Below are 15665 nucleotides of genomic sequence, written 5' to 3'. Positions count from 1 at the left end.
TAAGTATGCCATTAACTTGTATTATAATGACAATAACTATTGGGGTTTCAGTAGTTTTGGAATTTAAAAGGTCAGTTGGAAGAAAAAAATTGGCAAAACATAGGCCCTTCTAGGGGTACAATTTTTTATCAATCCAATCCGATATTCGTATACGTAGGTCACGTCCGCATACAAGTTCTAGGTACAAAGTCTATTTCAATCCAGATTTGCACTCTCCCTATACGTGCACATGGAGAGAGCCTTTATACTACACATGACTATACACTTTCAAAGCGTAATCCTATATAAAGTGGTCTTTATTTTCATTATTTTCCTATGTCGGTCAAACCTTCTCCAACACACAAATTCCTTTTAATTGGCACAATTTGAGCTCCAATTTCTCATTCAGCCGATGATCATTTTTGACAAGTAAATATATGACTTCGAGGTTCTCACGGAGGAGAACACAAATCAATTTTGATCTTCCAAAATAAACAAACGAGTCCCAATCAAAATTTTTGCCAAAATTAGCCATTCAACTCATTTTTCCAACAATAATAATTCTAATGGAACATATGAAGCTGTGTTATTCATAGTGCATGTTGGGTTGGGTGCACTGACTCAACAAGGCTAGACAATATGATTAAAATGATTTTAACTTCTTTTTCTTTTTTAATATCATCTAATCCTCTCTGTCAAACATAAACTTGTAAGGGAAGAAGAACGTTGATAAGCATGTTTGGCAAAAATAATTTCCATCTTATGACCTAGGAATTTTGGTCCACACAATTTGTGGATCCCAACTTCTAAAACAACAACTTTTTTTTCCCAAACATGCTCGTTATATAGTTCTTTCTAATGACCGCATGCTCTGAGGAAGAAGCGTAAAAATGAAATTATCTATGCTGAATGTCGATTTTGATTGTTGTAACTGCTTGCCTTGTTATGTTTCTGTGGGTTGCTAGAAAGTCGTTAATACTATTCTAGGAAATCCTTTGCGTAAGCTGAAGACTCACTTCATAGAACATGTAGTCAGTGTTTTGGGATGCATGTTCACGTCTAGATGTGATTTTGCATCACTTGTAGATAGTTATGAGGTTCACTATGTGTTTTGTATCCATATGTGTATTTCATTTTATGTCTTGTTAAGGTTGAGATTTCGGCTTATCTTTATTGTGTTGTGCTATAGTTTAGGATTTGTGTGAAATTGATCACAGGTTGGTTAGTCCTGTTTACAGGGGAGATAATGCCGAAATTCTGTTAGAAAAATGATGTATAAAAAGTGATATATTGTATTTGTAGTAGCCTTGATGGTGGGTCCGACTTTTAGTTGGTATCTATCATCGGCACATGCCACGTCCGGATCTAGTGGTGTTACACGGAGCGGGGTGTGTCATGTGATTACTTGCTCTTGTATCAAAAAACCATATATCTTCATTATCTGTTGTTGTATGATGAGCCATCAATATTAGTGGATCACTTGTATCACCAAAGTTGGTATCTTCGCTAACTTCATCATCAACAATCTTTACATGACATTCATTATTATAATGTCTATACTTATGACAGTTATAACACTGCATGTTCTTTTTGTCACCAATTTGATGGTTAAAATCATTTTTGCATCTTTCTTGCCCACTACCTCTACCTCGACCTCTATATTGTCATATTCCTTTTTGATAAAATTGTTGTTGAATTCTATGTCCATTGTTGATGTTAAATCTTCCTCCCGTTTCTCTATTGTTGAAACCTTGTTTTCTTTGAAACCGGCTCTTTCCTCAACTTGGTTGTGATTATCGTTTTTCTTTTTTATTTTCTTGAAGAGAAAACTTTGATTGCAATGTTTGATCAAGAGATTTTGATGAATCTTTCTTATTGATCTATTGCTCATGGATCTCTAGAGAAGCTAACAGTTTATCAACAGTCATAGTACTAACATCTTTGGATTCTTCAATTACAATGACTATATTATCAAACTACGAATTTAGGGAACGAATGATTTTTTCTATTACCTGCAAATCTTTGATATTTTCTCCATTGTGCTTGATATTGTTCACTATTGTGATGACTCGAGTAAAATACTTTAAGATTGACTTGCTATCAAGCATCTCCAATGTTTCAAATTTGCTTTTCAACATTTATAGGCGAATTCACATTGTTTGATATATTAGGTACATGTCCTTCTGATCTTTCTTCCTTGCTTCTTTAAGTGCTACCTTTTCAGTTGTACTTAATACGTCTTCATCAGCTTTAGACGTAGGTTCTGTATAACCCTTCTCCACCATTTCCCATAGGTCTTAGGATGCTAAGAACACCTTTATTTGTATGCTTCAATTCTCATAATTCTCCTTTGTTAGTCTTGGTAGCTATGGCTGGAAAAAACTATTTTAGGAAGCTATATCGAATTGAAAATAAATATTTTGTCACTTTTTTTCTTGGCTCTGATACTAGTGTTGGGTAGAGTGTGATAAAATATCGCTTTTTCACTCAAATAATAAAATTTTCATTAATCTCACAATATATAACTAGTACAATAGAGCAATACTCTCTCACTCTCTTATACAAGCATGAAAATTTCTCTTCTACCCGATAATTCAAAATACATATCAATACATCTATTTATAAAAAAAACTAAGAAGAGTTCAAGATGATCAAGTAACTTTTTTCAACCACTTTTATTAGAAAAAGAGTTCAAAATAACTAAATAACTTCCACCTCCTTTGATAGAAGAAGAGTTTGAAATGAATAAATAACTTTCACCTCCTTTGATAGAAGAAGAGTTCAAAATGATTAAGTAACTTCCACCTTCTTTAATAGAAGAAGAGTTCAAGATAATTACATAATTCTTTAATAGCTCTTAACCAATGCGAGCTTTTCCTTAACCATGTAAAATTCTTCTGTTCATTAAAAAACTTCTGCTTAACCAAGTTGAGTTTTGACTAAGTCATATATTCATCATCTTCATACTTCTAAAGCTTCTTGATGATTTTGGAACTTCTTCTTATTTCTAGAATTTTTTTGGTCAAATTTACACTACATTTAACAGAATTAGAGCCTGAAGAAGTAGTAGATTTAGACAAAATTAAAGAGCTTCAAGCGTTGGCTGATATTTCTGATGATGAAAATGAGAATGAAAGTGACGAGGAAAGCTTCGAAAGGTCTGATTTTGAGGTTAGTGATGGAGAATTATCGAGCAAGTTATCTTCGTTTGATATTGATTTTGATGAATTTGGTAAAACAAAGGCTCGAATTGTGGAACCCAAGTTTAAAATGAGCTTAATGGAGCTTTTAGATGAGAATAAAGTAGTCCCCATAGTAGTATATGGTAATTTAGAGGTTGAAATCAGTGGAATTTCACATGATTCACGAGTTGTTGCAAGTTGCAATTAATTTGTGTGCTGTATTGGGAGGAAAACTGACGGGCATCTGTTTTTATCCGAGGAGGATAAGAGAGTGGTTGTTGTAGTTGTGGCTAGTAAGAAGGTTGATATAGAGGAGACATTGGGGTCCAAGGCTTTGGTTATTGTAGAGGATACTAATACAGTGCTTGCTGCACTGGCGGCTTCGTTTTATAGATATTCCTCTAATAGTATGTCAAGGGACAAATGGGAAGACAACCATTGCATTTTTTATCATGGGCATTTATGAGGCAATGGGGTTGAGGAAGTATAGTGAACAGTTGAGTGGCTAACCAACCATTCAATCGGCTATGGGGGGTTTTAGCAAGCGGGTGGGATCAGGATGTTGAGTACTGTGGTGTATTAAGTCCATGGGGATAACACCCTGATGCTGTTTTGTTTTGGTTCAAAAGTTGATGGCAAAGATGGTACATAACGGCACAGAGGCATTAGTTATGGGGACTTCTTTTCATGGATTGGCACTAGGAATGTGTGATATGGTTGATTTTGATATTACAATTTTCACAAACTTAACTAGGGATCATTTGGATTTTCACGAGACTGAGGATGAGTATAGGGATGCCAAGGCTAAACTCTTTTTGAAGACGGTGGATCCAAAACACCATCGCAAAGTTGTTAAAATCAATGACCTCAGTGTAGCTTTCTTTGTTGCACAAGGGAATCCTGATGTACCTGTTGTGACCTTTGCAATGGAGAATAAGAAGGCTGATGATCATCCTTTGAAGTTTGAATTATCTCTATTCGAGATGCAGGTTTTGGTCAATACACCACAAGGAATATTACATCGGGTCTGCTTGAGAGGCACAATATTTACAACATTTTGGCTACTATAGTTATTGGAATTGCAGTTGGGGCCCATTTGGAGGACATTGTTATAGGAATTAAAGAGGTTGATGCTATTCCTGGTAGTTTTGAGTTCATAGATGAGGAACACGCTTTTCGAGTAATCGTGGACTTTGCTCATACGCCTAATACATTGTCCAGACTTCTTGATTATGTGAGAGAACTTGGGCCAATGAGGGTCATCGCCGGTATGTGTTTTACAAGCTGCGAGTTTTCATTTTACCGGTTCATCCTAGTTTTTTTTGGTGATTTATTCTCCTACTAAAAGTCGCATTGTTTGCTTGCTGTTATTTCTTTTTTTTTATATTTATATGTGTGTCAAAAGCTAGAAGTATCTCAATTTATATACATTTAAAAGCAAGCATTTTATTTTTCAAGGATTAAACGAATAACACATATTACCCAGAGCTTTTAATAATGTGAAATAAAAAAACAAAAGTAATAAAATATGCCATTTAAGTTGTTTCTCTCAATGCGAGAGCTATGTTCACATAGCTCGCTAAAGAATTGCACACTATCAAAGAAGAGAACAATGTATTCTGGAGTTATGCCTCTCCGTGTTTCTCTCTACTATGACATACAAATAGGTCTTGCTTGAATACCTTTTAGATAGTATGAAAATATTAGGGTGAGTGACCTAATACATGTACGAATTCCTAATGTTCCCCTTGGGATCGAACCACGGTCAAGAAGAAAATTGTACAAGATGTTAGGGTCCACGCATTCAACATTATCCACATTATATTCACTAGATATTAGCTAATCTCCTGCCTCTGGCTAGTAAATAAACTACTAATCCTTCATAGTTTTGGAAACACAATCATATTTTTCACAGTTGGACACTGACCACTACGTGTTTTGTTGAATAATAGATAAAGTTATTGTGGAGGGATAGACATGGATCCTACTTATTAACTAAAGAATATGAAAACACCATGAAAGGAGGGAATATTATGCCTTACCTCTGGGATTCCCTACCAAGGAAGGAGAAAGAAGGGAAAGATGTGGGATGGGAGGTGGACATTACTTTTCATTTTTCATTTTTCATTCTATATTGCAAGACAACAAGTCTTCCCTATTTGGGATTTACTGCAGTTATGTGACTCAATAATTTGTGCCATTACTCTTTTATCATTTGTTGAAGTCTATCGTGTAAAGGTACTCAAATTCGGTCAATCTTGACTATAGAGAATTTTTTTCCTCGTTTTCTGAATTGCCTAAATAGTAATTTTTCATTATCTCAGCTTTAGCAATGAGCCTCCCATATTTGGAGACTGATCACTTTACCCAGTCCCCAAGTTCTTGGAATGGATCTGTTTGTAGGTTGCCTAAGAGCAATATATAATAGATCTGGTAGAAGGGTACCTCAAATATTGGTCACTATCTACATAATAAATTTTGTCAATACAGAATTAAGACCATGCAAATGAGCTGACAATTATCTGAATTTTAAATTTCCAGGTTCAATTGAATTCAAAATATGTTGCCGAAATAATAGAACAATAAAAAACTTGTGAAAATTTTGAAAATATATTTCATCAGTGGCAGAGGATAGTGGCTGCTAAAATTTCAAACTTGATATTTGCTTGCCATAAGAGGAATTCTTGAATTTCCAGATTGCTGTACACTCGATTTTTGCAAAATAGATTGTTTATCAAAATCAGTTTTCCTTCATGATGTGTTAGGTAGATTTCCCTTTCGATATTTGGAGCATTTTTATTCTAAATGTATATTACTAGCCTTCACACAAACGCAAACTTAGGACCATTGTTATTGCTCAAATATTAGCTTAAGTTTTTGTGGAGAAATGTCTATGTCATCTTTGACTGGATTCTTATGTGCCTTCTGAAGTTTTTGGTTGTGCTGGAGAGAGCAACAGAGGAAAGAGGCCCATGATGACAAAAATTGCAACCTATAAAGTTACATTACAATCTTGACATCAGACAATCCAAAAAATGAAGATCCTTGTAATTATTTCAGGGTTCCGCTCATGTCATTGAATCTAGTAATGTATTTTCATTTATGATGCATCGACACGGATACATATGCCTGACACGATATGTGTGGAATATGTCAACACGTGATTTTTCGAAAAAGTACTGATACGATATGTTGCTGATACGTTGATTATTCTTCATTTATATAGTATAAGTTTAATTTTATATTTATTAATCTTTCTTGTTGAAATATTTTAAATAAGAGCACCTATTTGTTATATATTAATAATTTGGAATTAAAAATATTATATATTTTTAATAAAAAAGAAAAATGTTTAAGATAGATGTCCGAGGAGTGCCAATATCAACACGCGTCGGACACATTATCCTAATTGAAATGTCCCTGCTACAGAGATTTTCGTTAACTCCGTAGAAATTTTTAACTAAGTTTCAATTTTTATTACATATTTTATTATCTGATAGATTATGGCAACGTACCATTTGAAATGTCTTTTTTGATGTGTATCACACACTTGACCCAAAATTTTAGAAAAACATAAATTACTTGTCAGGTTTAGTCACATCTTATTGGTGTATTACCGTATTCTATCCCACCAAAAATTAAAAAAGAAGTGTGAATTATTTTATTAAGAAAGAGACAGTTTCTTATTCTCCATTTTTTTTTCTTTTGTATAATGATATCATCGCCTTCTTCCATTCTCAACTGCAAGAATGTGGACTTGTATTTTTGTGCTTGTGTAAAAACTGAAATTAGTGTTTTCTTCTTTAAATGCTGAAGAAGTATTGATCCCAAATCATTTTATTCTCGCCAGTGACATACTAGACGACATGTTAGCCGGTGTAGGATGGACAATGCAGGATTTTTTGAAACATGGAGAAAATGATTACTATCCACCTCTCTCTAATGGGCATAGGCTTTTTCTACATGATATAAGACGAGTTGCCGTACGGTATGCTGTTGCTATGGGTGAGGAACATAGTTGTAAGTTCTCAATGACCATTATGCTTTTCTCATATTTATTCAAACATTTACGCTAACTATTGAGACGGGTAAAAATTTACTAAAAATCTTATTATTGAAATCCTCTATCATTTCCATTAACTATTGCCACAGGTTGTTGCTGGTCAAGGCCATGAAACATATCAAATAGAATGTGGCGACAAGAAGGAGTTCTTTGATGATAGGGAGGAATGCCGAGAAGCACTGCAGTATGTAGACGAGCTTCACCAAGCTGGGATTGATGTGATTGAATTTTCATGGTAGTACGTTGTTCTAGTTTTCCTTATCTATTTACATTTAACTTTGCTGTTGTATTTTTATGAATCATCTTCTGAAATGAAGTAAGTTAGAATAAAAATTATTAGTAACTGTAACAAATACCGGATGAACACATACCGGATTTGCACATACCAGATATGCAACACACAGAAATACCAAATTTGTACACACCAGATATGTAACCAACAGAAATACTGGATTTGCAATAGCTTACTAAATATTAGCCAAAATATAGCAGATTAAATAATTTTGCTAATTACAATAAAATAGAATAAGTTAATCTAAATTACAACAAACAAGGAAAAGAATCAAATGAAATTTGAAATCGAGACTTATGTGAACACAGTTTCCTTACAAATTTGCTCCTTCACCGTAGGTGCTTGATTTTTAGTTCGAACACTTGTCTCTCAAGAAACAATGGAGTAACGGATAGAATTTGAGCACCTCAATTACTACTCAGGCGAACTGAACTTGTGTTAGAACAATATCACCAAAAGAAAAAAAAAATCAGACAGACAAGGGACTTTAAATTTATGCAATATGCATACCAAAAGAAACTATGCAGAAACTGATGCAAACCAAGAGAAACTATGCAAAAACTGTATTGTTTCTTGTGTGGAATAGTGGAAAAACAGGTTTTCATATAGAGACTTAACCCCATGAATGGTGAGTTAATTCTGTCCATAAGTATGCCATTAACTTGTATTATAATGACAATAACTATTGGGGTTTCAGTAGTTTTGGAATTTAAAAGGTCAGTTGGAAGAAAAAAATTGGCAAAACATAGGCCCTCCTAGGGGTACAATTTTTTATCAATCCAATCCGATATTCGTATACGTAGGTCACGTCCGCATACAAGTTCTAGGTCCAAAGTCTATTTCAATCCAGATTTGCACTCTCCCTATACGTGCACATGGAGAGAGCCTTTATACTACACATGACTATACACTTTCAAAGCGTAATCCTATATAAAGTGGTCTTTATTTTCATTATTTTCCTATGTCGGTCAAACCTTCTCCAACACACAAATTCCTTTTAATTGGCACAATTTGAGCTCCAATTTCTCATTCAGCCGATGATCATTTTTGACAAGTAAATATATGACTTCGAGGTTCTCACGGAGGAGAACACAAATCAATTTTGATCTTCCAAAATAAACAAACGAGTCCCAATCAAAATTTTTGCCAAAATTAGCCATTCAACTCATTTTTCCAACAATAATAATTCTAATGGAACATATGAAGCTGTGTTATTCATAGTGCATGTTGGGTTGGGTGCACTGACTCAACAAGGCTAGACAATATGATTAAAATGATTTTAACTTCTTTTTCTTTTTTAATATCATCTAATCCTCTCTGTCAAACATAAACTTGTAAGGGAAGAAGAACGTTGATAAGCATGTTTGGCAAAAATAATTTCCATCTTATGACCTAGGAATTTTGGTCCACACAATTTGTGGATCCCAACTTCTAAAACAACAACTTTTTTTTCCCAAACATGCTCGTTATATAGTTCTTTCTAATGACCGCATGCTCTGAGGAAGAAGCGTAAAAATGAAATTATCTATGCTGAATGTCGATTTTGATTGTTGTAACTGCTTGCCTTGTTATGTTTCTGTGGGTTGCTAGAAAGTCGTTAATACTATTCTAGGAAATCCTTTGCGTAAGCTGAAGGTATCTTTTGGTGGTACTTAAATTTTTTGGATGTTTCTTCGTGGTTTCTTTCTTACACATAAGATTCTCAGTTGTGAGATTGGGCTCAATCTTTTTTGCAGGATGAACATGCGGCATGTCTGGTCAGCTGGATTTGGACTGGACACTTAAAAAAGAAAAAAAGTTGAAATCTTGTCTATTGTGAGGTTCAATTTCGTTCAATATTGCTGCCAAATATGTCAATCTTGTAAGAAAGTTGTCCTTTTTGTATAATGTAAATTGATTTTGTCACGTATAGGTTAGTCTTTTGAAGTTCATCTTGTACTCAATATGTTGTAGATCAATACAAGTTTGATAGAGTCCTAAATAAATCGATTTTGAGTTAAGATAGTTGGGATTCTAACGTAGAATCTATCATTTGTACCTTAAATAAAGAATAATGATATATGTACAACCTCCTTTACTACTTGGGTGACATTCACTCCCGTGTGGAGGAAATCTTTGCAGTGATATGATGGATAAGTTTAAAATCAAGAATCTAAATGTTGCCGTGTGGAGAAGTGTAAAGAAAGGTGTAAATGATATTGCACATATAACATGATTGTTAAATAAAATGAAACTCATATTAGATAACACTCGGTGTCATTCGAGAGATAATGCAAGTTTAAACTTTGATAATATAACTTGACTTTCTACACCCTTTATTTACTCCTAATACCGATCCCCTTTTCTACATTGGAGGCTCACGTTAAAAGCTCTCCCACACTTATACATTTCTTACCAAAACTGACTTAACCGTCGGAGTGTGGGCGGTCGACTCCACCCCATCGGAGAAGGCCACGTGCTAACGATTTGTCCTAGTGTATATGAATATGACTTGTTTGGACGTGAGAGGTCTTGAGATCTGTTGGCCACATTAGAGTAACATTTCTGGAGGTCAACAGTCTGAATCCACCCTCTTGTCGGAGTTATGAAAAATGACTAGATGCCGATTATGATTTTCGCATTTTTGAAAAATTATAAATTGCTAATTATTTTGGTATTTTGGAAGAGTGACCATTTGAGCTTCTTGTTTTGCTAGTAGGAATGATGCCAAATTCCAAAACAAACACTTCACTGATAGCAACTCGGTATAATCTTCACTTATTTTTGTTTTTATATTGATTTGTTTCAAATATTTTCTCTAACTTTTGATGATTGTACCTTCAGTTCAAAATTTTAAATACATAAGCCATTTGTTACATGTTTGCTTGCTGTCTTGGAGCAACTACAAGTTATTATAGAAAAAATATGATAATTCTCGAATTTATCAAATATTTTCTCTTATTATAGTCCAATATCCATTCTTGCAGCGCAAGGGTGTCTAATGAGTTGGGAGTCGAGAACCCCATCGTAATACCTTGTTGTCGCTCTCTAGATTTGGATTTGGCTTTGGCTTTGGCTTTGGCTTTGTATGGGGGTGGGATTGGGGAGCGAGAAGAATCTTCTTTTTCTATTGGACCTGGCTATTTGGGATGTCAGAAGGCTGTGGCGCCAACGGTGGCAGTGGTGGTGGTGGCTGACGACTAAGTGGGGGTGGTTTTGGTTTTGGGGTAAAAGGGTTGAAGAAGAAGTAGATTGGTGTGGGTGGTTTATTTTTTGATTTAATAGGGAAAATGTATTTTGACAATATTGCCCTTGTTTTGTATGGTCAAAATTATAATTTTTTTCATTTATGGGGTCAACTAATGGTTTCTCACAGTTTCTAGGTCAAACTGATACAAATCGTCATTTTGGACATGGACTACAAATTTTATAAAGGTTTGGTACTTGGATTGGCACAAATGAAAGATTTGGGTCAACTCTGTTATTAAATGAAAAATTCAGTATCTTAGCTGCAATTTTCCCAAAGTTTATAACAGGATGTCACGTGGAAGGCTACAACAAAAGGAGACAGAGACGGGGCTTAACCTAAAGTCTATTCCACTAAAGTTAAATATTTAACTTTATTTAATTTTTTAACTTAAATATTGAAAAAAATTTCTTATAAATAAAACATCATTTATGAGTAAAAAAATTTTGTACAAGAAATTATAAACTAAAAATTTCGCTAAGGGACATATATGTAAATTATTCCTTTAAAAAACTTTCAAAATCAGTGAATGATAAATTCTCAAGTATATGTTAGACTATTTTAAAAACTGCTATTCAAATTAATCAAAAATTGGTATTTTAAAAAAGTTTATAACCAATACCCTGAAACTCCCAAGCAAATCCTATGGGTATAATTTAGAAGTAATTCTTTATGGCACAGTTTAGGCAATAGTGATGATTCACCTGTAATTGTTGAATGATATTTGATGCATTTTGATTCGTTCATAAATTAAATGTGACTCCCGTTGTCACCTAAATTTGTGCGAAGTAGCATTTTTCATATTAATGACATATATTTTCTTTCCAGTGTTTACGTACATGCTTCCTAACATTTATCAGCCGTAGCCGATGAAAGAACCCACCAAAGCGAGTCTCCTCAAACCTATTGTCGATCTATTTTAAATCTACCAAAGTTAGTTTTCCATTATATTTTTGTTTCCAACAACTTTAAATACTCATGACAAGTCGGCTACAATGTGTCAATAAACTCAGCACTGTTTCGAATATGTTCCACAATAAAAAAGTACACACCATCTTGTGTGTCAGTGAGATGTCAGATACAAGTCGGACATTGAACACGTGATATTACTTTCTAGCACGAGACTTTCATACAGCCCCAAGCTATCATCTCCCTGGAGGAAATGAAACTTTTCAACCATTTCCATGGCATCTGAGGGTATTTCCTCTATTGGATGTAATGTAATGGGCTATTCTACTCAGGCTCTTATGCTTAATATGAATTGTTTTGAGATTTATTTAATCACGTGTCAAATTGTTTTGAAAAAGAAATCACATAAACAGAAACAATATTGAAATAATAATTAAATGAGATTTATCATTCAACTCAATACAATCACGTCTTATACTTTCTTGAAACAAAAAAAGAAAAGGAAAATGGTAAATCAATCAAGATATAATGAAGATTTGACCGACTTTAATTAGGTCTGAAAACTTTCTTAAAATGAAAATAATATGATATGATTCACGATTAAACGAGATTTCTAATTATTAACCTTATTATCACAAACATTCTTGAATAACCCAAAAAAATTTTATTTATATAATAATTAAACAATGTTCATCACTAAAAATTAGATACGAAATCAGGCGAATACCATAATTCTATACTTGTCTTCTGCCAACCCCATAATTTCCCACTTACCAATTCACTACTTCTACTTCCCAACCAAATACTGCCCAAATTGATAGCTTCCATAAACATACATAAAAATTAGATATTTTTATTCCATTTGGAGAGTGGAGCCCCTTAAATAAAAACTGATTCAAAGCTGGATTAGCCACTGAATTAGAGAAATGACAGTGAGAAATAGAAGTTGGGGTTAAGTATTTGGTGCGAACTATTTCTTCTGCTGAGACATGGTACGATTACTTCATAATCAAAGAATTGCGTTAACAGAAAAATAGTTTGTTTTGATATTTAATATTTTCAGTTGCATTATTATAATTATTATTTGCATGTTTTTCCGAAGTTGCTGTATTTTCTGGGTTTCATCAAGATTTTGTATATTTTGACTGAGTTGCTAAAAATGCTTCTGTTTGGTTTTATTTTATAGTATATTTTTTATGGAAGATTGGAGAGTATTGGATATTAATAAGAGAAGAAAAAAATTATAATCTTGTTTATCATACTGCCGGCCGAGTACTGTGCATAATTTCCATTAATTTTGTGAGATGGATTAATCATATTCTTAAGTTGCAGTTTATATTGATATGATTTTCTAGAACAATTGAAATGATATTGATGGCTTCAGCTTAATTCTTTTATTGATTCTTGAGAAAGATTTCGTCTTGTTTGAAGGATAAATGTTGTTTTATAGATCGATATCACGGGCTTAAACTAATTGTACTTATGATTTCTTATTCGTGCGTGATGCTAATTTGATGGACCGTGCTACAGAAGAGTTTCACGAATTTTTTTTTATTAAATACCAGTGTTGTTGTGTGATTGGAGAAAAAAAATAAGAAATCACCCATATACGTGCTACCAATGCACCACCTGTAACTATTCTGTGAACCATTCCCTGTAGGTTCTAATTTGACATGAAAGATTTGGCGAAAAGCAATGTTGGAAAGTTTTTGGTGTGATTTTCTCCAAAAATAAATGACGATTTCCCTGCAAAAAATGACTTGGCTTTATCTTTGAAACTAATGCGAAATTAATAAGGGCTTAAGTAATTCTCTCCAACATTTTTCAGGTTGCAAAGGGCCTGTCAAAAACTAACTCAAGAACTCAAAGAAGTGCTTTTGACAAGAATTGTGGTGTGATCCCTTGTCCCAATTGTCCCTTCGGAGGAATAACATTGATGTAGTTTTTATTTTCGTTTAATCACTGGTTTGTGAAGCTTTATATTTGGCAGTCGGTGCCTGCATGATAATGAATCCCGACAAGAAATTTCAGCAGATATGGGAGTTTAGGAGTAGAGAGGATGATGTTGACTCGTCAAGTGATGATTCCAAATCAAATTCGAGTCATGAGCCAGTTCACAAGAAGCACAAGTTAGTTTTTGATATTGTTTTGCCTGAAAAAGATGAAGTCAATGGTACTCCAAGATCTCAAAGGAATAATAAGCTCCATGCGACCCAGTGTGTGGAAGGTATCAAAAAGAGAGCAACCTTGAAAAGGAAGAAAAACATCATGCAAAACAAAACGAGGGGACGTTCTGTCGAAGAAAAAAAAAATGCAGATGGAAATCTCAGGACCGAAGAGATGGTAATGTTGGATGATTTTAAGAACTTCACGGATTCCTTAATAGGCGAACTTAAAGTGGCAAGAGAGAAAATGTTTGGACGGATGAGGGACAAGATGAGAAAGTTGATGTCTACAAAGTCATCTTTGCGGCCAAAAAAGAAGGATATTGAATGTTCTCGGAAGAACGAATACCGGACTAAGCGTCGATCTGAGTCACGTAAAAAGAGTAAAAGTAATGTGGCTTCTAATACAAATGAATTTCCGATAGTTGTTGAAGAGGGCATAATCCACAACCAAGTTCTTGAAGCAACTCCAACAAAGGAGCCAAACAGAGGGAAAGCTTCAGGATTACCTACAAAAAAGGCAGAGGATTCAGATGAAATAGTTTCTTCATCATGCTTGAGTTTGCCTTTGAATGATCATATTCTACCAGCAGCAGCCTTGAATAAACCAAGCTCGGAAATAGAGGCAGGAGAATTATTAAATGGAAAAATTCACGTTGGATTTCCGGGATTCCAACAAGAAGCACAAATCGGAAGTTTTTCTAACCTAAGTTCCAAAACTACAGGTTTTCGTGGCCTACATTACTCTCAAACATCGAGCGTTAACATCGGCTTCCCATTTCCACTTCATCAGGGTGGTCTGGAGAGTCAAACTTTTTTCGAGAATTCATTCATGGATAACAGCATAGTCTCCACTCGGTCGAACAATGGCATCGGGAAATTTTCCGGGGGAAGTCATGCAATGCCAGAATGCTCTTTGGTCAACAGCATTAATAGCCACGGGAAATATAAAGCCGATGGGGAAATTGTGTCAGTAAGAACTCAAGATCTTAAAGATGGCCGATTTTACATGAATTAAATTGAGGAACGAACAATATTTAGCAACCAATGACTAAAGTTGACGACTTGAAGTATCCTTCTAGTTTTTCTGTCTAAGAGACGATTGGCATATGAATCCTGGGCCTACTTTCTGGTTCAATCCTATCATTTTTCGCTTGCGCATATATCTATGTAAAAATTCATATGCAACTTTAGTTATCTAATCGTCGATTTAAGCGAATTATTGTTGTCGGATTTCACTTATATGGTTTGAGCAATGAAAATGTTCCTTTTGTGTTACACATGTAAAAATTCATATGCAACTTTAGTTATCTAATCGTCGATTTAAGCGAATTCTTGTTGTCGGATTTCACTTACATGGTTTGAGCAATGAAAATGTTCCTTTTGTGTTACATGGTTCGCGTACTTGATGAGAATTCTGAATGTTTGGCTGTGCTTAAAAAGTCGAGCAACATTTTATTTTTTATATGTATAGTGTAGGACCGAATTCCACAGCCAAGCAATCCAAAAAACTGGGCTCAGTTTACTCAAAACGCCGACACCATTCTTGAGACAACTCCAATATCACCTTGTGCCACCAAGGTCCTGTTGCTATGGATATAGGAAGGAGAAGGCCAAGAAAATACCCACAATATGTCAACCACAAAGGTCACAGAGAGGGAGGAGGGAACGGCCGAGAGGGAGAGACTCACAAAGAGGGGATTTCACTCTGAAATGGAGGCCGAGAGATGAGAGGAATATATGCCAAGGGTAGTGTCCAAACAAGATAAGTTACAATTAGGGCTAAGTGGTGGATCGAGCCTCGACTCAAATAATTGGGCCTCAACAATAATAACATAGCCTTCCAAGG

General features: G+C 34.6%; 1 protein-coding gene and 1 pseudogene across 1 annotated transcript; both read left to right on the top strand.

The window, feature by feature from the left end:
* Positions 1-2961: 2961 nt before the first annotated feature.
* LOC111393148 lies at positions 2962-7500 on the top strand (annotated as a pseudogene).
* Positions 7501-12384: 4884 nt separating this feature from the next.
* Positions 12385-15177, top strand: LOC111393969. Its single transcript, XM_023019761.1, has 2 exons — positions 12385-12643; positions 13480-15177. Exon 2 carries the CDS (start codon positions 13653-13655, stop codon positions 14832-14834), a length of 1182 nt encoding a protein of 393 aa, XP_022875529.1. The 5' UTR covers positions 12385-12643; positions 13480-13652; the 3' UTR covers positions 14835-15177.
* Positions 15178-15665: the final 488 nt, after the last annotated feature.

Source organism: Olea europaea, chromosome 4 (genome assembly GCF_002742605.1).
Source record: "Olea europaea var. sylvestris chromosome 4, O_europaea_v1, whole genome shotgun sequence".
Taxonomy (NCBI): Eukaryota; Viridiplantae; Streptophyta; class Magnoliopsida; order Lamiales; family Oleaceae; genus Olea; species Olea europaea.
This window is presented reverse-complemented; position numbering and strand designations above follow the sequence as displayed.